General features: G+C 43.8%; 1 protein-coding gene across 4 annotated transcripts in view; it reads right to left on the bottom strand.

Annotated features, from left to right (window-relative positions):
* Positions 1 to 22,063, bottom strand: part of RIPOR1 (RHO family interacting cell polarization regulator 1) — a 157,296-nt gene that overhangs the window by 52,061 nt on the left and 83,172 nt on the right. Inside the window, exon 1 of one of the 4 annotated variants that reach the window (XM_070760322.1) lies at positions 21,400 to 21,591. The exons of the other annotated variants lie outside the window; for them this stretch is intronic. Within the exon in view, the coding sequence (XP_070616423.1) occupies positions 21,400 to 21,418 (19 nt within the window). The 5' untranslated portion in view covers positions 21,419 to 21,591. Of the gene's footprint in view, positions 1 to 21,399; positions 21,592 to 22,063 lie in introns of those variants that run through there. 4 annotated transcript variants of the gene reach the window in all.

The following is a 22,063-nucleotide window of genomic DNA, read 5'->3' as shown; positions in this document are numbered from 1 at the left end:
CCCCGAGTCCACGGAGAGTGGTGGCATACAAATCCAATAAATAAATAAATAAACAAACAAATAATAAATAATTATTACTATTACGTATTATTATTGTTGTTGTTGTTATTACTACTACCACTACTTCTCTCTTTTACCACCAAAGGAGACACATAAGATTTTTATCTGCTGAAAAAGTTTCCACCTTGCCCCACTCTTTCTGACACCTTGTGTCTTCAATCTTCAAAGCCTTGTTTAATTAAGTCAACGCAAACCCTAAAGCCTGCTGAAGCTAAAAACACACATGCACACACCAAAGATGTTTCAAAAGATGTGCAAACATCAGAAGGCGCACGAGGCAGCACATCTTCAGGTGAATGCGGTCAAAGCAGCAAGCTATCTATGTTTGCTGACACTCAATCAGCCCATGAATTAATTGCTACTCCAGGTTGGGCTGGAAAAAACAACACCACCACCCAAGCAATTTGGGGACAAACTGTGAAAACATAAAGTAAAATTTAAAAACCCACACCTTTGGTTTCAAGACTTGCTGTCTCTTTCTGGATTTTTTAAAAAAGAAATGTGTTTGTTGTTTTTAACATTCTGTAACTTTTGTAAAGCCTTCGACTCAGTGGTTCATGACAAACTACTTCTAAAACTCAAATCCTACGGCATCTTAGGATTCCTCCATAGCTGGATAACTGCGTTCCTATCAAACAGACAAGTGGTCAAAATAGGGAGCATCATATATAATTCTGTTCCGGTTAAGAGCGGTGTACCCCAAGGCAGCATACTTGGACCAACACTCTTCATACTCCATATAAATATCTCTAAATTTGACTGCAGGGAATACGACTTTAGTAACCGAGTAGTTGATGCATGGAACTCACTACCAGACTCTGTAGTATCATCTCCTAACCCCCAAAACTTTACCCTTAAACTATCCACTGTTGACCTCTCCTGATTCCTAAGAGGTCAATAAAGGGTGCGCATAAGTGCGCCAGAGTGCCTTCCGTCCCCTGTTCTAATGTTTCACTCTTACTAATATCATGTATATAAATACAGTATAGTTATACCTTTGTATACCACCGATATGTACTTGACAAAACAAACAAATAAAAATAAATAAATACTACAAACATTTAACTGGAAAGGAATACAATGCACGCCTATTTAGAACCCGATAACCATACCGAGGCTAAGCCACCATGGAGTTTCTTAAATTTTTCACCTAACATCTGATCCATGGTTAGTAAATAATGGGTTTATGGTTTACCGTGCCATGTGAACCCAGCCAACTATAAAACTAACCATGGCTTAGGGCAAAAAGTGGAGTTATCTATAATGATCAGTCTGCCTAAGAAATAAATAGGGACAAAGAATAATTATCCTACTGGCTTTTTAGCTATAGAATATGAGTTTGGGCAACGAAAGGCATCCATAACTTTTCTAAAATGAACCCAAATGAAATTGGATTATTGTACACCCTCTTATCCTGAGGCTTATGGCTTTGAATAGTGATGGGCAGCCAAATTTTTACTGCCATGCTATGGGTGTGGCTTATTTTGTGGGTGTGCCTTGCTGGCCATGTGACTGGGTGGGAGTGGCTTACCGACCAAGATACGTTTTCAAATAGGTGCTTGGACTCCTTTTCAGCTGATTAAGTCACATTATTTGAATAGCCACAAAAAGACATAGAGAGCACTATTTGTTGAGGAGCACAGTAACATTTTAGGGTTTTGTACTGAACCCACAAGGTTCAGTATGATAACAGATGAGGCAAGTAGCTCGATTTTCTTGAATTGCTATAAAAGTTCAGTTCTAGATAATGATTAAAGCATTTATGGGTAAAAACATCCTATTTAATTATTTCCTATTTTAAAAGTAATTAAGGATCATACTAAGGTACTAGAGAAGGAAGGACAATAAAAAAGATATTAAGTATTCAATAAATAGTGCATAAACTTACTACCCCCATTGTGTCTCCCCCCCTATTCCCCCCCAATTGGTACAACAGCCCATTGCTGTGTGTGACCCCAGGGAAGATGTGCCCATTACTGGCTTTGAAACATCCTAAATAAATTTCAGAGGGGAATAAGAAAAATTTCCCAACGGCTGGCACTCTACTCACAGAAGGAAGAGAAAAGCTGATTAAGTTGGGATTTATAACAATTTAGCCTCTTTCTTTGCTCATTCCAAGTTTAGCTGCTTAAATAGATCGTCAAAGGCAATCGGTTTGGGGTTAAAAAAAAAAAACCTGGTGTAGTTTTTTTTTACTAAGTCTTATGAGTCACTAATCCTGATTTAATCAAAAACTGGCATGAATCACAAGGATTTTTTCTTTCTTTTTAAGGGTAGTAGGGGATGGCGAAAGCTGTTGGGGGAGAAACTTAGCACCGGCAATAACAAGTTATCTACACAAACCAGGTCTCTGACTTTTCCATGAAGACTCTGGAGTGCAATATGAGTCCCTAGTATTTATTTTTTTTAATTTATTCATTTGTCCAATACACAGATACATAGGAAGAAAAATAGACATGTGATAATATAAAAGAGGGTGAAAGTGAACTTAGAGGAGAGGATATATGAAAGGAAGAGAATACATAAGATAGGTGAAATAAAGGAAAGACAGTTGGACAGGGGACGAAAGGCACACCAGTGCACTTATGTACGCCCCTTACTGGCCTCTAAGGAATCTGGAGAGGTCAATCGTGGAGAGTCTAAGGGAGAAGTGTTGGGGGTTAGGGGTTGACACAATTGAGTCCGGTAATGAGTTCCACGCTTCGATAACTCGATTGTTAAAGTCATATTTTTTACAGTCAAGTTTGGCAGGGTTCATATTAAGTTTGAATCTGTTGCGTGCTCTTGTGTTATTGCGGTTGAAGCTGAAGTAGTCATTGACTGGTAGGACATTGCAGCATATGATCTTGTGGGCAATACTCAAATCGTATTTTAGGCACCCTAGTTCTAGGCTTTCTAGGCCCAGGATTGTTAGTCTATTTTCATAGGATATTCTGTTTCGAGTGGAGGAGTGAAGGGCTCTTCTGGTGAAATATCTTTGGACATTTTCAAGGGTGTTGATGTCTGAGATGTGGTATGGGTTCCAGACAGATGAGCAGTAGTCTAGGATGGGTCTGGCAAAAGTTTTGTAGGCTCTTGTGAGTAGAGTGAGATTGCCTGAGCAGAAGCTGCATAGGATCAGGTTAACAACTCTAGAGGCTTTTTTGGCGATATTGTTGCAGTGGGCTTTAGCACTTAGGTCATTCGATATTAGTATTCCAAGGTCCTTTACAGGATGTGGGTTAGCAGTGAGAGATTGTTTATTCAGTTCGTATGTGCGGTTAGGATTTTTTTTTGCCAATGTGGAGGGTAGAGCATTTGTTGGTTGATATTTGAAGTTGCCAGGTGTTAGACCAGTCTGAGACAAAGTCCAGGTCTTTTTGGAGAGTGAGTGTGTTATCAGTAGTCCAAGAGAAAATGATTGTAGTCAGATGGATGGAATTCTTGACAGGAGAGGAATGGTAGGGCAGTGATTTTCAACCTTTTTTGAGCCGCGGCACATTTTTTACATTTACGAAATCCTGGGGCACATTGAGCGGGGCGGGGGGGGGGGGGGGCTATAAAAAGTTTGGACAAAAAAATTATCTCTCTCTCTCTTCCTCCCTTTCGCTCTATTTCTCTCTCCCTCTTTCTCTCCCTTTTTCTTTCTCTCTCCATCCCTCTTTCTTTCTCTTCCTTCCTTCCTCTCTTTTTTGCTCTCTTTCTCTCTCCCTCCCTGCCTCCCTCTATGTCGCTCGCTCTTTCTCTCTCTCTCTTTCTTTCTTTCTCTCTCTTGCTTTCTTTCTCTTTCTTTTTCTGTCTCTTGCTTTCTTTCTCTCTCCGAGCTTCGCGGCACACCTGACCATGTCTCGCGGCACACTAGTGTGCCACGGCACACTGGTTGAAAAACACTGTGGTAGGGATTAACTTTGCTGGTTTAAAACAGTTGGGAGTTTTCTTTTATACTTGTAACATGCCGATCTTGTTTTCTCCTCAAGAAATGAAGTGCCTTCCTTTCTGCAGAGTAATTTCTGTTTCAAGGTCAAGGTTGTCTTTCAAAGGAGCCCCGAGGAGCAAGGCGCTAAAAATGCTGAGCTTTCTCCCTTGAGAAGGCAAGTAAGGGGATAATCCTTAAGTCGGAAGGACGCTATTCCCATCACACAGCAAATCCCGCAAAGAATCAATACATTCAGGCTGCAAAGTCACTGCCCAACAAAAGCAGCACAAACTGACTTTTCAATGGCAGAAGTACAGTGGTAGTTCTACATACGAACTTAATTCGCTCCGTGAATTAGAAAAGTAGAAAAGTTTGTAAGAAGAAGCAATTTTTCCCATAGGAATCAATGTAAAAGCAAATAATGTGTGCGATTGGGGAAACCACAGGGAGGGTGGAGGCCCTGTTTCCTCTCAGGAGATTCCTAGAGAGTCCCCATGGAGATTTCTCCCCGCCTTTTCCAGCCCTGTTTCCTCCCAGGAGATTCCTAGAGAGGCCCCACAGAGGCTTCTCCCTGCCTTTTCAGGTTACAGTTTCGGAGGCTCGGGTTTGTAAGTGGAAATGGTTCTTGAGGAGAGGCAAAAAAAAATTGAACACCCAGTTCTTATCTAGAAAGGTTCATAAGTAGAGGCATTTGTAGGTAGAGGTACCATTGTATTTTACAATTTAGGAGTTGTGACCTTGGTGCATTTAGAAACATAGAAGATTGACAGCAGAAAAAGACCTCATGGTCCATCTAGTCTGCCCTTATACAATTTCCTGTATTTTATCTTAGGATGGATCTATGTTTATCCCAGGCATGTTTAAATTCAGTGACTGTGGATTTACCAACCACGTCTGCTGGAAGTTTGTTCCAAGCGTCTACTACTCTTTCAGTCAAATAATATTTTCTCACGTTGCTTCTGATCTTTCCTCCAACTAACCTCAGATTGTGCCCCCTTGTTCTTGTGTTCACTTTCCTATGAAAAATACTTCCCACCTGAACCTTATTTAACCCTTTAAATACTTTAAATTTATTTATTTATTTAATTTATTTATTGGGTTTGTATGCCGCCCCTCTCCGTAGACTCGGGGAGGCTAACAACAGTAATAAAAACAGCATATAACAATCCAATATTAAAACAGTTAAAAAACCTTTATTACACAGTAAAACCAAACATACATACAGACATACCATGCATAAAATTGTAAAGGCCTAGGGGGAAAGGGTATCTCAATTCCCCCATGCCTGGCGGCAGAGGTGGGTTTTAAGAAGCTTATGAAAGGCAAGGAGGGTGGGGCAATTCTAATCTCTGGGGGGAGTTGGTTCCAGAGGGCCGGGGCCGCCACAGAGAAGGCTCTTCCCCTGGGTCCTGCCAAGCGACATTGTTTAGTTGACAGGACCCGGAGAAGACCCACTCTGTGGGACCTAACTGGTCGCTGGGATTCGTGCAGCAGAAGGCGGTCCCTGAGATTTATCGATCGTGTCCCCCCTTTCCTTTCTGTCCTCCAGACCAGTGTTTTTCAACCAGTGTGCCGTGGCACACTAGTGTGCCGCGAGACATGGTCAGGTGTGCCGCGAAGCTCAGAGAGAGAAAGAAAGCAAGAGAGAGAGAGAAAAAAAGAGAAAGAAAAAAAGCAAGAGAGAGAGAGAAGGAAAGCAAGGGAGAGAAAGAGTGAGTGAGCGAGAAAGAGAACAAGAGAGAGAGAAAGAAAGCAAGAGAGAGAAAGAGAACAAGAGAAAGCAAGAGAGAGAGCAAGAGAGAGAAAGAAAGAGAGGGAGGGAAGGAGAGAGAGAAAGACATAGAGGGAGGGAAGGAGGGAGAGAAAGAGAGAAAAAAACAGAGGAAGGAAGAGAAAGAAAGAGGGATGAAGAGAGAGAAAGAAAGAGGAATGAAGGGAGAGAGAATTTTTTGTCCAAACTTTTTTTAGCCCCCCCCCCCGCCCCGCTCAACGTGCCCCAGGGTTTCGTAAATGTAAAAAATGTGCCCTGGCTCAAAAAAGGTTGAAAATCACTGCTCCAGACTATACAGATGGACTTCCTTAAGTCCGAAACAAAAACTCCAGAAGGCAGAAGATTAAAGGTCAGCAGTGGGCAAAGCTGACCAAATCAACCGGTCAACCTAAAGAGGTGACTGCAGCGCCGAGATCAGAAGGTGTTTGGAAGAACTGCAACGCTTGGCATGCATAACATCTGGAAAGATGAAGACATCAGCCTCACAACTAAATGCAGATTAGCTCATGCAACATATATTTTTTTCCCCAATTGCTATTTATGGCTACAGAACCCTGATTCAGGGAAAAGGCTGATAGGAGAAGGGTGGATGCCTTTGAATTAAATGTTGCTGGAGGCGATGATTACGCACCCCGTGGACTGCAAAAACAACAAGGAGAGAACTCCTAGACTGAACGTCACTAAAAGTATCACTGGAAGCCAAGATTGCCAAGCAGAGGTTGTCATACTTTGGTCGTGTCATGCGAGATGACTCATTCGAAAAGCCAAATCACAAGCAGGAAGAGGGTAGTGATTTTTGACAGTCTCCAAATGGGTGAGCAGTGTGGTCGGGCGGTAGGAAAAGCAAGTAGGATGCTTGACTGCATAGCTAGAGGTATAACAAGCAGGAAGAGGGAGATTGTGATCCCGCTGTATAGAGTGCTGGTGAGACCACATCTGGAATACTGTGTTCAGTCCTGGAGACCTCACCTACAAAAAGATATGGATAAAATTGAACGGGTCCAAAGACGGGCTACAAGAATGGTGGAAGGTCTTAAGCATAAAACGTATCAGGAAAGACTTCATGAACTCAATCTGTATAGTCTGGAGGACAGAAGGAAAAGGGGGGACATGATCGAAACATTTAAATATGTCAAAGGGTTAAATAAGGTTCAGGAGGGAAGTGTTTTTAATAGGAAAGTGAACCCAAGAACAAGGGGGCACAATCTGAGGTTAGTGGGGTGGGGTGGGGGGGAGGTCAGAAGCAACGTGAGAAAATATTATTTGACTGAAAGAGTAGTTGATGCTTGGAACAAACTTCCAACAGACGTGGTTGCTAAATCCACAGTCACCGAATTTAAACATGCCTGGGATAAACATATATCCATCCTAAGATAAAATAAAGGAAATAGTATAAGGGCAGACTAGATGGACCATGAGGTCTTTTTTTGCCGTCAATCTTCTATGTTTCTATTATACAGGAAAAAGGAGGTGATACCGGTTGGCTGGACAGTATAAATTCTTGTTCGCTGGACACTTCCTATAAAGCAGTGCTTCTCAAACAGTGGGGTGGGCTGCCCTGGAGGGGCGCAGAGGCTGGGGCAGGCGTGACCCTGGGGAATGTGTTATTTTTGCCATAGGGATGAGGGGTTTTTTGCACCAAACAGTAGCACACAGCACAGAGCCGGAGATATGAGGTGCCGATAACAAACCCTAAGAGACACCATGGAAAAGTATTTAACAGGGATGAAATAAAGGACAAGAGAGAACGGAACCCCCACAGAGAAGGCTCTTCCCCTGGGCCCTGCCAGACAACATTGTCTAGTTGACGGGACCTGGAGAAGGCCGACTCTGTGGGACCTGACCGGACGACTCATGCGGCAGGAGGCGGGTCCCACACGAATCCCAGCAACCCATAAGGTCCCACAGAGTTGGCCTTCTCCGGGTCCCGTCGACTAAACAATGTCGATTGGCAGGACCCAGGGGAAGAGCCTTCTCTGGGGCGGCCCCGGCCCTCTGGAACCAACTCCCCCCGGAGATTAGAACTGCCCCCACCCTCCTTGTCTTTCGTAAACTACTCAAGACTCACTTATACCGCCAGGCATGGGGGAGTTGAGACGCCTTTCCCCCAGGCTTTTTTTATACTGTACTTTGTTTTATGTTTGGTATGAATGTGTTGTTTGGTTTTTTAAAAAAATGATAGGGTTTTATATGTTTTTTAATATTAGATTTGTTCTACTACTATATTGTTTTTATTATTGTTGTGAGCCGCCCCAAGTCTTCGGAGAGGGGCGGCATACAAATCTAGTAAGTAAGTAAGTAAGTAAGTAAGTAAGTAAGTAAGTAAGTAAGTAAGTAAGTAAGTAAGTAAGTAAGTAAGTAAGTAAGTAAGTAAGTAAGTAAGTAAGTAATAAAACTGGTCCAATGCAATGTAGGGCTTTTAATCCCCTTGGATTTAAAAAAAAGGTGTCAATTTAACCATCTCTTGCTAGTTCCATCAACTTTTGCAGCCGTTCCTCCCTTTGAAAGGGATCAAAAGTAAAGGATGAAAAGGTGAACTGTAGTTTCCTGCTATCCGGTCAATTAAACCCTTGAGAGTGATAAGATCACTTTGGGAGGGGGGAAGAGGGGGGAGAAGGCGAGAATGAAACAAGGGAATGGGTTGGGAGGAAAGGCTGGTCTCCTTTTTAGCAGAGGGGAGGGGAGCCTTTGTTTTTTTTTATTTTAAAGAAAGCCCCCACCCCTTTTCTCTCTGCTGTCTGGCTAAGTCCTTGCAAGCAAACTGAACAATGGGAGGAAGCCGGAGCGGTAACAAGAGGCCGACAAAGCAAAGGCGCCCGAGATGCGTGTTCTTCCTGCCGCACCAAGCTTAGGTTACACCGCCTTCTTCCGCCTTCTTCTGCTGGTTTGCAGAAAACCCTGTCTTGAAGGAGTCTTCCTCCTCCAGGGACCTTCATAGGCCTAAGGTCAACAATTTGGAGCGGAGAAATGATGAGTTACATTCCCCGTTCAATTGTGGAATCTCCACTTTTGCTCTGTTCTGTTTCCGCTCTTTCCGTAAAATGAGAATAGCGGGTAAAACCTCTCCGGCTGTGTGGATCCCGAAGGAATCCTCAATCTGAGTATTGCATTGGCAGTTCTGTGTTAGCAAAAACTTCAGAAGAGAAGGATTTAGGGGTCGTGATTTCTGACAGTCTCCAAATGGGTGAGCAGTGTGGTCGGGCGGTAGGGAAAGCAAGTAGGATGCTTGGCTGCATAGCTAGAGGTATAACAAGCAGGAAGAGGGAGATTGTGATCCCACTATATAGAGCGCTGGTGAGACCCCATTTGGAGTACTGTGTTCAGTTCTGGAGACCTCACCTACAAAAAGATATTGACAAAATTGAACGGGTCCATGAATGGGCTACAAGAATGGTGGAAGGTCTTAAGCATAAAACGTATCAGGAAAGACTTCATGAACTCAATCTGTATAGTCTGGAGGACAGAAGGAAAAGGGGGGACATGATCGAAACATTTAAATATGTTAAAGGGTTAAATAAGGTTCAGGAGGGAAGTGTTTTTAATAGGAAAGTGAACACAAGAACAAGGGGACACAATCTGAAGTTAGTTGGGGGAAAGATCAAAAGCAACGTGAGGAAATATTATCTTACTGAATGAGTAGTAGATCCTTGGAACAAACTTCCAGCAGACGTGGTTGGTAAATCCACAGTAACTGAATTTAAACATGCCTGGGATAAACATATATCCATCCTAAGATAAAAATACAGGAAATAGTATAAGGGCAGACTAGATGGACCATGAGGTCTTTTTCTGCCGTCAGTCTTCTATTTTTCTATGTTTCCTCTGCACAAGAACCGATGCTTTTAAGGACCTGCATCACAACGTCCATCTCCCCTTCCAAAGATCACCACTGATCACCTATAGGCAACTTAGCTACTTTTAGATAATACTCACAATACTAGACAACACAGTATCGACAGTAGAGCCCTTCTAATTTCTAGGTTCTATTGTATCTCAAGACCTAAAATGGTCCCCTAACATTAAAAACGTCATCAAAAAAGCACAACAAAGAATGTTCTTTCTGCGCCAACTCAGGAAGCTCAAACTGCCCAAGGAGCTGCTGATACAGTTCTACAGAGGAATCATTGAGTCTGTCATCTGCACCTCTGTAACTGTCTGGTTTGGTGCTGCAATTCAACAAGACCGACACAGACTTCAAAGTCCCTTCGCAACTATCTTTCCGTCGACTGACAGGCACGAACAAAGCGGGAGTATTTCACCCCTGAGCTGTAACCCGGGAAAAAGACCCATGTTGACATTTGGGCTTCCCCAAATATGCCCATGTTACACCAACACTCCGCAGTCTGCATTGGTTGCCGATCAGTTTCCGGTCACAATTCAAAGTGTTGGTTATGACCTATAAAGCCCTTCATGGCACCGGACCAGATTATCTCAGGGACCGCCTTCTGCCGCACGAATCCCAGCGACCAGTTAGGTCCCACAGAGTGGGCCTTCTCCGGGTCCCGTCAACTAAACAATGTCGTTTGGTGGGGCCCAGGGGAAGAGCCTTCTCTGTGGCGGCCCCAGCCCTCTAGAACCAACTCCCCCCAGAGATTAGAATTGTCCCCACCCTCCTCGCCTTTCGTAAGCTTCTTAAAGCCCACCTCTGCCGTCAGGCATGGGGGAACTGAGATACTCTTTCCCCCTAGGCCTTTACAATTTATGCATGGTATGTTTGTATGTATGTTTGGTTTTATAATAAGGTTTTTTTTAGTTGTTTTAGTATTGGATTGTTACATGCTGTTTTTTTATCACTGTTGTTAGCCTCCCCGAGTCTACGGTGAGGGGCGGCATACAAATACAAATACAAGTACAATAAATAAATAAATAAATAAATAAATAAATAAATAAATAAATAATAAAATAAATAAATAAATAAAGAGGAGGCCAGCTTGCAGCAGAATGAGACTTCGCCCCATTCCTGCCAGCAAACTGAATTGCCTTGCCAAGAGGCCTCTCCATCGGCCGTGACTTCTGCCAACATTTATTATTGGTAACTAGCAATTTAACGTGGGATGGGGGAAGAAGCCTTCTAGGAGGAGAGAGAACATAAGAACATAGGAAGAGCCCTGCTGAATCGGGCCAAAGCCCATCGAATCCAGCGTTCTGTGTCACACAGTGGCCCACCATTGTACATGGGGATCTTGAGCAGAAAGAGAAGGCAAAACGCCCCCTTTCCCTTGACCCCCAACAAATGGGACCCAAGGGAATCCTGCCTGCCTCCACCAACATAGAGGCAGCACATGGACATCCGTTTCCATAACCACCGATACACTTGGCATCCATGAATCTGTCTAATCCTGCCTTGAAGCTCTCCAGGCTGACAGCTGTCATGACCTCTTCTGGAAGTGAATTCCATAAACCAATGACCATCTGGGTGAAGAAATATTTGCTTTTATTTGTCCTCACTTTCTTAGAATCCACCTCTAAGTTTTCTAATACAGTGGTAACTTTACCTACAAACGCCTCTACTTATGAACTTTTCTAGATAAGAACCAGGTGTTCGAAATTTTTTTGCCTCTTCTCAAGAACCATTTTCCACTTACAAACCTGAGCCTCCGAAACTGTAACCGGAAAAGGCAGGGAGAAGCCTCTGTGGGGCCTCTCTAGGAATCTCCTGTGAGGAAACAGGGCTGGAAAAGGTGGGGAGAAGCCTCCGTGGGGCCTCTCTAGGAATCTCCTGGGAGGAAAAAGGGCTGGAAAAGGCGGGGAGAAGCCTCCCTGGGGCCTCTCTAGGAATCTCCTGGGAGGAAACAGGGCTGTAAAAGGTGGGGAGAAGCCTCCGTGGGGCCTCTCTAGGAATCTCCTGGGAGGAAACAGGGCTGGAAAAGGTGGGAAGAAGCCTCCGTGGGGCCTCTCTAGGAATCTCCTGGGAGGAAACAGGGCCGGAAAAGGTGGGGAGAAGCCACATGATTCTTGACAAATCTGTATTTTCTTTTATGTACACTGAGAGCATATGCACTAAAGACAAATTCCTTGTGTGTCCAATCGCACTTGGCCAATAAAAAAATAATTCTAATCCTAATATTAAATAACTTGGAGTTAATATATAACTGGGTGGTGTTGAGAAAGAGTTAATGCTAATTCTTAGAGGGAAATGGTCAAAAAACTCTTCCTTCCTGCTACTGAACACATCCTGAAAAACGTGTTGTTTGTAGAGTTAGGATTAAGATACAAAGATATCAGAATTATCACCCTTTCTCAAAAGAGGAAGAAGGAAGTAGATATCAAAAACGAACTGCAAGGACAATAGGGTTGGGAAGGGAACCCAATCCTATCTTGGTTCATCTGATTGCAAATACTGTTTTTATTGTTCCTCGGTCAATTCTGCCTGCTGATATCACCAAGTAATTATGAGTTGAAACCTATGCTTAAAAGCTCTGCAAAACTTCCCCTAAGGTTAACTCCTACACAACGAGGGGCCTTTTAACATCAGATTATGCCCAGGGCATTCGAATTATTAACTCCATTGCACTAATGCCAAACCCTCTTTAATGGTCTCACTTCCTTGTGATGTTTTATTAAACCGTGCTTAACATAATGCAAGCTCTCTTGAATACTTTATTTTATTTATTAGATTTGTATGCCGCCCCTCTCCGCAGACTCGGGGCGGCTCACAACAATAATAAAACAATGTACCAAGAACAAATCTAATATTTAAAAAATATCTAAAAACCCATTATTTAAAAAACATACAACACAAGCATAAAACTATATAGGCCTGGGGGAGATGTCTTGATTCCCCCATGCCTGACGACAGAGGTGGGTTTTAAGAAGTTTGCGAAAGACAAGGAGGGTGGGGGCAATCCTAATCTCCAGGGGGAGCTGGTTCCAGAGGGTCGGGGCCGCCACAGAGAAGGCTCTTCCCCTGGGTCCCGCCAGATGACATTGTTTAGTCGACGGGACCCGGAGAAGGCCAACTCTGTGGAACCTAACCGGTCGCTGGGATTCATGCGGCAGAACTTCCAACTCCAAAGGCAGGATTAAAAAACAAAGAACAAGCATATCTTAAAGTCTCTTTTTTCCCCCTTCTTCAACAAAGTTTAGATCAGGAGTATCCAACCTTGGCAACTTTAAGACCTGTGGACTTCAATTCCCATGATGGCTGGGGAATTCTGGGAGTTGAAGCAGAGGTGAGTTCCTCCCAGTTCGGACCATTTCTATGGAACCAGGAGTAACTTGGCGGCCTGGGTCTCTGCAATCGACAGCGGCCCAGGCCTGCCACACCCCCAAACTGGCTCTTTAGGAGCCGCCATCTTGTTTCCTGCTTCTACGCACACACAGAAACTCTTTTTTTGCTTCTGCACATGCACAGAAGCTGTTTTCTTTTACCACTGTGTGCAAAAACACGCCTGCACCTCCATAGCGCATCAAGAAGCGAACGGGCGGTGAAGAATACCAGAACCTACCCCTGATGCACAGGGCTAATTTATAAAAGGAAATTTGCTTTTGTTTGAAGGTGTTATGCACGCCCATCTCAAGGCTGGGTGGTTTATTTTAAGCTACGAACCAGAATTGGAACCCTGGGTTTCTTTTCTCAATCCAGACTTGTTTTATCTAAAGCGCGTTGTATTTGAACTCAGCATCCTGTCATGTCCCTGGGTTGTTTTGGCTTTTTTATGCTCCCGCCCAAGTCCCTGGCAGAGGAAGGGGAAGAAAAACAAGGCAGGGTATGTATAAACAAGTGACGATTGCTTTCTTCATCAGCAGAATGGGCTGCGACGATGGCTTGTTGAACAAACAAATCCTGGCTTAGGTTATGAGCAAGCAGAGCCTTGGTCTTTATTTATTTATTTGTTTTGTCACGTATGTTTTGGTGGTATGCAAAGTGTTGGTTATGACCTATAAAGCAGTGTTTCCCAACCTTGGCAACTTGAAGATATTTGGACTTCAACTCCCAGAATTCTGGGAGTTGAAGTCCAGATATCTTCAAGTTGCCAAGGTTGGGAAACACTGCTATAAAGCCCTTCTTGGCATCGGACCAGAATACCTTCGGGACCGTCTTCTGCTGCATGAATCCCAGCGAACGATTGGGTCCCACAGAATTGGCCTTCTCCGGGTCCCGTCGACGAAACAATGTTGTTTGGCGGGACCCAGGGGCAGAGCCTTCTCTGTGGCGGCCCCAACCCTCTGGAATCAACTCCCCCCCGGAGATCAGAACTGCCCCCACCCTCCTTGCCTTTCACAAACTCTTAAAAACCCACCTTTGCCGCCAGGCATGGGGAAATTTATTCCCCCTGGCCGTTCTATTTTATGTATGGTTGGTTTGGGGTGTATGACTGTTTTTATATTAAGGGTTTTAACTGTTTTTAATCATTGGATCTGTACTGTGCTTTGCTGTTGTGAGCTGCTCCGAGTCTTCGGAGAGGGGCGGCATACAAATCTAATTAATAATAATAATAATAATAATAATAATAATAATCATCATCATCATCATCATCATCATAATCTAACATTTATATAAATGATACTAGGAAAAGAGAAACATTAGGACAGGGGACGGAAGACATTCTGGTTCACTTATGCACGCCCCTTACTGACCCCTTAGGAATCTGGAGAGGTCAACAGAGGATAGCCTAAGGGTAAGGTTTTGGGGGTTAGGAGATGATACTACAGAGTCAGGTAGTGAGTTCCATGCATCAACTACTCGGTTACTAAAGTCGTATTTCCCGCAGTCAAGTTTAGAGCGGTTTCCTTTACATTGGTATCTGTTGTGTGCTCGTGTGTTGTTGTGGTTGAAGCTGAAGTAGTGGTTGACAGGAAGGACCTTTTAGCAGATGATTTTATAGGCTATGCTTAGGTCGTGTTTAAGGCGACGTAATTCTAAGCTTTCTAAACCTAGGATTGTAAGTCTATTTGCGTAAGGTATTCTGTTGTGAGTGGCGGGCTCTTCTAGTAAAGTATCTCTGGACATTTTCTAGAGTGTTTATGTCCGGTGCGGATTCCAGACAGATGAGCTGTCTTGTGTCATAGTGAAGTTTTTTTTCCAGGAAGATAGATTCATGTTCAATTTCAGTTATAGGGTTGCCTTTAATATTCCTCAATAGGACTCAATAGGATAGATAGGGTAAAAAATCTACTTACATGTGGTTTTTAAAGGAAGATAGGGTTCCTCTTCCCTCCCCAATGTATTGGTTATGTTGGTTATGACCTATAAAGCCCTTCATGGCATCGGACCAGAATATCTCAGGGACTGTCTTCTGCCGCACGAATCCCAGCGACCAGTTAGGTCCCACAGAGTTGGCCTTCTCCGGGTCCCGTCAACTAAACAATGTCGTTTGGTGGGACCCAGGGGAAGAACCTTCTCTGTGGCGGCCCCGACCCTCTGGAACCAACTCCCCCCAGATATCAGAGTTGCCCCGACCCTCTTTGCCTTTCGTAAGCTCCTTAAAACCCACCTCTGTCGTCAGGCATGGGGGAACTGAGATATTCCCTTCCTCCTAGGCTTATAAAATTTATGCATGGTATGTTTGGTTTCTTAAATTGGGTTTTTTTTAATTACTTTTAATATTAGATTTTTTCATATTGTCTTTTTACTGTTGTCAGCCACCCCGAGTCTACGGAGAGGGGCGGCATACAAATGTAATTAATAAATAATAAAATAAATAAATAAATTAGAGACAGTCCTTGACTTATAGCCATTCATTTAGTGACCATTCGAAATTACAATGTTTTTGAAAGAGAATAAACACTGCATAAACTGTAAGAGCCATGGTGGCTTAGTGGTTAGAGTGCGGTACTGCAGGTTACTTCTGCTGACTGTCAGCTGCCTGCAATTTGGCACTTCGAATCGCACCAGGCTCACGGTTGACTCATCCTTCTATCCTTCCGAAGTGGGTAAAATGACGACCCAAAATTGTTGGGGGCAGGATGCTGACTTTGTAAACTGCTTGGAGAGTTCTGTAAAGCAGTATAGAAGTCTAAGTGCTATTGCCAAATAAGTGACTGTGGCTTTATGGTGGTTCGAAGAAGTATGAAGAATGAGGCATCCATTGGTGCATCAGTCCTGCATGACTCTTGTTGGGTTGTTGTTCTTGTTGCTGTTTTTTCTAACTAGCTAATTCCAGGGTTGTGAGTTTATGTGATTCTTTTCCATGACTGCAGAGTTGGACACTGTCCACAATAGACACAGCGCTAAAAGTCATGCATTTGTTTGCAAATAGAAGAAGGGCAAGTTTTTAGCTCCTATGACTAGATGATTCTTGGAAGCGTCTAAACCAGATGTGTCCAACCGTAGCAACTTTAAGACATAAGACATGGCATTGGACCAGAATACCTCCGGAACCGCCTTCTACCGCACAAATCCCAGCGACTGATAAGGTCCCACAGAGTTGGCCTTCTCCAGGTCCCGTCGACTAAACAATGTTGTTTGGTGGGCCCCAGGGGAAGAGCCTTCTGTGTGGCGGCCCCAGCCCTCTGGAATCAACTCCCCCCAGAGATTAGAACTGCCCCCACCCTCCTTGTCTTTCGCAAGTTACTTAAGACCCACCTGTATCGCCAGGCATGGGGGAACTGAGACACCTCCCCCAGGCTTTTACATTTTATGCATGGTATGTATGTGTTGTATGGTTTTAATTGCTGGAGTTTTATATATCTTTTCTTTTAATATTAGATTTGTTTCCATTGTAACATTGTTATTATTGTTGTTGTGAGCCGCCCCGAGTCTTCGGAGAGGGGCGGCATACAAATCTAATAAATAATAATAATAATAATTATTATTATTATTATTATTATTATTATTATTAACAACATAAGAAGAGCCATGCTTAATCAGGACAAAGCCCTTCGAGTCCAGCATTCTGTGTCACACAGTGGCCCACCAATTGTCCATGGGGATCTTGAGCAGAAAGAGAAGGCAAAACCCTCCCTTTCCCTTGACCCCCAACAAATGGTACCCAAGGGAATCTTGCCTGCCTCAACCAACATAGATGCGGCACTCGGACATCCGTTTCAATAACCACCAATACACTTGGCATCCGCGAATCTGTCTAATCCTGCCTTGAACCTATCCAGGCTGACAGCTGTCACAACCTCTTCTAGAAGTGAATTCCGTAAACCAAGGACCCTCTGGGTGAAGAAATATTTCCCTTTATTTGTCCTCATTTCCTTACCTATGAGCTTTAGGGAGTGCCCCCTTGTCCTAGTATTGTGTGATAGAGAAAAGAATTTTTCTCTATCCACCTTTTCCATCCCATGCATGATTTTATACACTTCGATATAGTCGCCCCTTAAGGCTGAAGTGACCAAGGCATTGCAACCTGGTTTCATAAGGGAGGTGCTCCATTTCCTTGATCATTCTTGTTGCCCTTTTTTGCACCTTTTCCAGTTCCATTATATCCTTCTTGATGGTGATGGTGGACTTCAACTCAGCGGTGGGTTCCTCCCACTTCGGACCAGATCGCCCGAACTGTTAGTGATCCATTGGTGTCGTGACAATGGCATCATTGTTGGTCAGTGCTGGACCGTGGGTGCCACCATCCTTTGGGGGGGAATTTTTGGTGAATTTTTCCATGTTTGGATGGCTTCTCCTCTTCCACTGCTTGAAAAAGAGCCCACCTGCAACCTGCGTCAATATTGATCTTTATTTCTTCCCCCGAAGCACAGCTGATCGGTTCCTCGGCTGTGTGTTCGGGCTGAATTTATTTATTTATTTTATTTATTTATTTATTGGATTTGTATGTCGCCTCTCTCCGGAGACTCGGGGCGGCTAACAGCAATAATAAGACAGCGTATAACAATAATCCAATACTAAAAACAATTTAAAACCCATTATTATAAAAACCAAACATACATACAGACATACCATGCATAAAATTGTAACGGCCTAGGGGGAAAGAGTATCTCAGTTTCCCCATGCCTGGCGGCAGAGGTGGGTTTTAAGTAGCTTACGAAAGGCGAGGAGGGTGGGGGCAATTCTAATATCTGGGGGGGAGTTGGTTCCAGAGGGCCGGGGCCGCCACAGAGAAGGCTCTTCCCCTGGGTCCCGCCAAGCGGCATTGTTTAGTTGACGGGACCCGGAGAAGACCCACTCTGTGGGACCTAACTGGTCGCTGGGATTCGTGCAGCAGAAGGCAGTCCCTGAGATAATCTTGTCCGGTGCCATGAAGGGCTTTATAGGTCATAACCAACACTTTGAATTGTGACCGGAAACTGATCGGCAACCAATGCAGACTGCGGAGTGTTGGTGTAACATGGGCATATTTGGGGAAGCCCATGATTGCTCTCGCAGCTGCATTCTGCACGATCTGAAGCTTCCAAACACTTTTCAAAGGTAGCCCCATGTAGAGAGCGTTACAGTAGTCAAGCCTCGAAGTTATGCTGCTGCTACTGAGCATGCACGGAAACGAAATTGCACGAGGGGTCGGACGCAGGCACTCGAAACACCGCAATGCGAGCAGGTAGTGAAGGCAAGTCGGTGGTTCTCACGCTTTCTAATGCCACGACCCCTTAATACAGTTCCTCATGTTGTGGTGACCCCCAACCATAAGACGAGCACCAATTCTCCCAACAGAGCTTGAAGCTGATTGGTTGGATTGTAAAAATATGTTCCAAAGCGCCAGAATAGAAGCTTTTGTTCCTAACACTATGGGAAATTTGTCTTTTCCTGTGGTTTTAGGCGACCCATGTGAAACGGTCATTCAACACCCAAAGGGGTCCCAACCCCCAGGTTGAGAACCACCCACCCTTGGCTTTCTACTGTTCATCAGTCTCAGCTAGTGGCACGAGCACTTTTTGGCAACCTGATCTGGTCCTGCCCAACTGGAATGGGGCCGTACTAGTATCACCAGAACTCCCACGACACTTCAAAGCAGCCCAACTAAACATTATCTAGGGAATCCTGCCAAGGGCCAAGGAAAAGGCACACCAGAGCTGGCACCAAACAGACCCTGTCTTGAAAAACACAGCAGTTCTTGTGGCATCTCGGAGATCAACGAGTCCATTACGGGAGACGCTTTGGTGCCAAGGGGTTTTGCCAGGTGGCCTTGTAATTTGGGCTTGGAACACACACAGGTTGGGGAGGGGCAGAATCAACACTGAAAAAATCTGCATGACAACCCCAAAAGAGACAAATGTATCCCGCTATGGCCCAATTAAGGGCAACGTGTATTGTACTGTATTTGTTGTTGTTGTTGTTATTATTATTATTATTATTATTAATTAGATTTGTATGCCGTCCCTCTCCAAAGACTGTTGTACGCTGCCCTGAGTTGTCTGAGAAGGGTGGCATAGAAATCTAATTAATAATAATAATAATAATAATAATAATAATAATAATAATAGTTTTTGTTATTATTATTATTATTACAATAACATCAACAATAACAACAATGTAATATCCTATAACCAATGCCTCTATAATAACCTCAGGATCAAAATCTCACCATCTCTCATTTTATGAACTCAAAATAATAATGATAACAACAACAACAATAATAATAATAATAACAATAATAACAATAACAGCAGCAACAACAACAACAACAATAATAATAATAATAATAAATTCAAACTGAATGCCACTCAATTCTCAACAACTCTTACTTACTCCCTTCTTTTAACCACCGGGCAATTTATACAGTAGATTCATATACTGTATTTACAATGGTAACATGCATCTGCAGAAAAACGCATTAAAGCACAATATAAATTTAATGTATCAGCATGCCATGAAAGGCCACATTTTAAACTGCCAACATTTATTTAATTTATTTGTTGCCCTTCTTGTAATGTTAACAACTCTGGGCATCTTACTGCAGCATTAAAACATTTAAATCCTAAACAAACAAAAAAAAGGTTGAAATCATAGCAAACCGACCGAAGTTTGTTAATCTGAGATGTTTCATTACTCATCCAAGTTAACTTCTTCAGTCAAATTAAAAAAAATATATAGTTAGGTAGAGAGTCAGAGTAGTTGGAATGTACTATCGCTTGCAACACCAGCTTGTTTTATCCTCAAAATATATTGTGATACGTCAACAAAGACTCAATCATCCAGGCCCAAAGTATCTCAAAACAGGTTAAAAATCAGAGCAATCGGAAGGAATGTTGTGTGTTAATCGGAGATGTTTCGTTACTCATCCGAATTAACGTCTTCAGCCAAAATAAAATTTAAACACCAAGAAATATCTCTAGAACAATAAAAAAAATGGAAGGCTGATCAGCAAAGGGGCATCTCCTGTGTGAACCTTGCTTATTTTTTCATCTCTGCTGATTTCAGCCATCCCAAAACAGTCCGACAACTTAACACTAAAGGTCTATCAATCTCTTGGAGTAGAACCATCTATATCGGGGACGGTATATAGCGGGTTCGGCCAAACCGGTAGCGGAAATCACTGGTCGGCCCATTTAGGCATGGTTTTGAGGCCGGGCGCATGTGTGGAAGATGCACGGATGAGCAAAGTGCATGTGCGGAAGGCCAGATGGATGCGTGCAGGCGGGGCATTTCTTTGCTGGCGCCAGAAGCCAAATCTTCGGTGAGGACACGCGCACGAGCAAGATTTCAGTGATTTTCACCAAGATTTTTACTTCCGCGCATGCATGAATCGCCGAAATCTCACTCTTGCGTGCATCCTCGTGCAAGATTTGGGTTTTGGTGTATGTGCAGAAGCCAAAACGTGCGCTGTTGCGCGTACCCGCCCAGCCAGTCAACTGGAAATGCGTGCGCAGCGCCATTTTCGCTCTTGGGATGGCGTTTCCCCTATGCAACCATTACTGCATGCGTAGAAGGCAGGCACAGGTGTGAACCAGGTGTGCGCACACATGAAGCAAGCAGGCGTGCGGTCATAAAATAATGTTTAAACCCACCGCCAATCTGTACAAATGCCCACAGAACATTAAGCAACATCCGGGTCCGCCTTCTGCCGCACGAATCCCAGCGACCGGTTAGGTCCCACAGAGTTGGCCTTCTTCGGGTCCCGTCAACTAAACAATGTCGTCTGGTGGGACCCAGGAGAAAAGCCTTCTCTGTGGCGGCCCCGACCCTCTGGAACCAGCTCCCCCCAGAGATCAGAATTGCCCCCACCCTCCTTGCCTTTCGTAAGCTCCTTAAAACCCACCTCTGTCGTCAGGCTTGGGGGAACTGAACTACCCTTTCCCCCCTAGGCCTATACAATTTATGCATGGTATGTTTGTGTGTATGTTTGGTTTTAATAAGGGTCTTTAAATTATTTTAAACATTAGATTTGTTACATGCTGTTTATTACTGTTGTTAGCCGCCCTGAATCTACGGAGAAGGTCGGCATACAAATCAAATCAAATCAAATCAAATCAAATCAAATCAACAAATAAACAAACAAACAACCCACCAGCCCCATTCTGTAAAATCTAAAATAGCAAAAGACTTTATGTAGGTTGCCGCTGAACTAGTTGCCTCAAGTCCTCGGAGAGGGGCGGCATACAAATCTAATAAATAATAATAATAATAATAATAATAATAATAATAATAATAATAACAACTTCAGCATGAACACATTTTTCCCTCTCCGTAGCAGAGAGGACCCTGAAACAAGAACCCACAAATTGCAGGATTCCGCTCTTGAAAGAACGCAGTTTTTGCTTTGCTAAAGTTCATCCCACTTTGGATTTAGGGATGGGGGGGGGGGGAGTCCTATATTTTTAAAGGAGCCACCATTACCTTTGTACTTCCCTCTCATCCTGATGGCTTAGTCCATCCTGCTGAGCCGGAGAGGAAGGGTCTGTCCCTTAAAGGGCCGGTAGCGCTGCGTCCTGTATGCCGGTGCCACAGCTACTCTGCACAGTCCCCGCGAATGAACGGCAGCAGAAAAGAAGTTCTGGCCGGCCAGCGGCAGAGTTTGTCTCCTCCCCGTCTTCTTCCCTGACATCACCGGAGTTCCTGCTGCTCCCAGGGTGAGTCAAAAGCCACACAGCCGTGCAGGAAGCCAGCGCAAGGGAAAATGGGATAAGATCTCCCAGGAACGGTGGTTCTCTTTTTTTCCACCGCCTTTCACCGAAGACGTAGTTCTATGTGTACGTCCAGGTCACAAATCAACCATTTTTTCCCTGCTTCCTGCATCGTTGTTAAGGACCCCCCCCCCCCCAAAGTCCTGCTATCCAGGATATAAGTGTGAAATCTATTTTTAAAAAAGTTGTAAAAGTGGAAAGATGAAGTCACATTTCTCAGCATAGCTTGTATTTAATAAGCATATGGACTGAATGAATGATATACAGTACAATCAATAGTTCATATGTGGATTGGTTTTTCCTGCTAATTAGTTTTTTCCCCCTTTTCTTGCCATGTTTAGACTTTAGTTACCCTAATGTATCTGAGCTGTTTCTTT

This window comes from Erythrolamprus reginae, chromosome 9 (assembly GCF_031021105.1).
Source record: "Erythrolamprus reginae isolate rEryReg1 chromosome 9, rEryReg1.hap1, whole genome shotgun sequence".
NCBI lineage: Eukaryota > Metazoa > Chordata > Lepidosauria > Squamata > Dipsadidae > Erythrolamprus > Erythrolamprus reginae.
The sequence above is the reverse complement of the archived record's forward strand: the minus strand, read 5'-3'. Positions and strand labels throughout refer to the sequence as shown.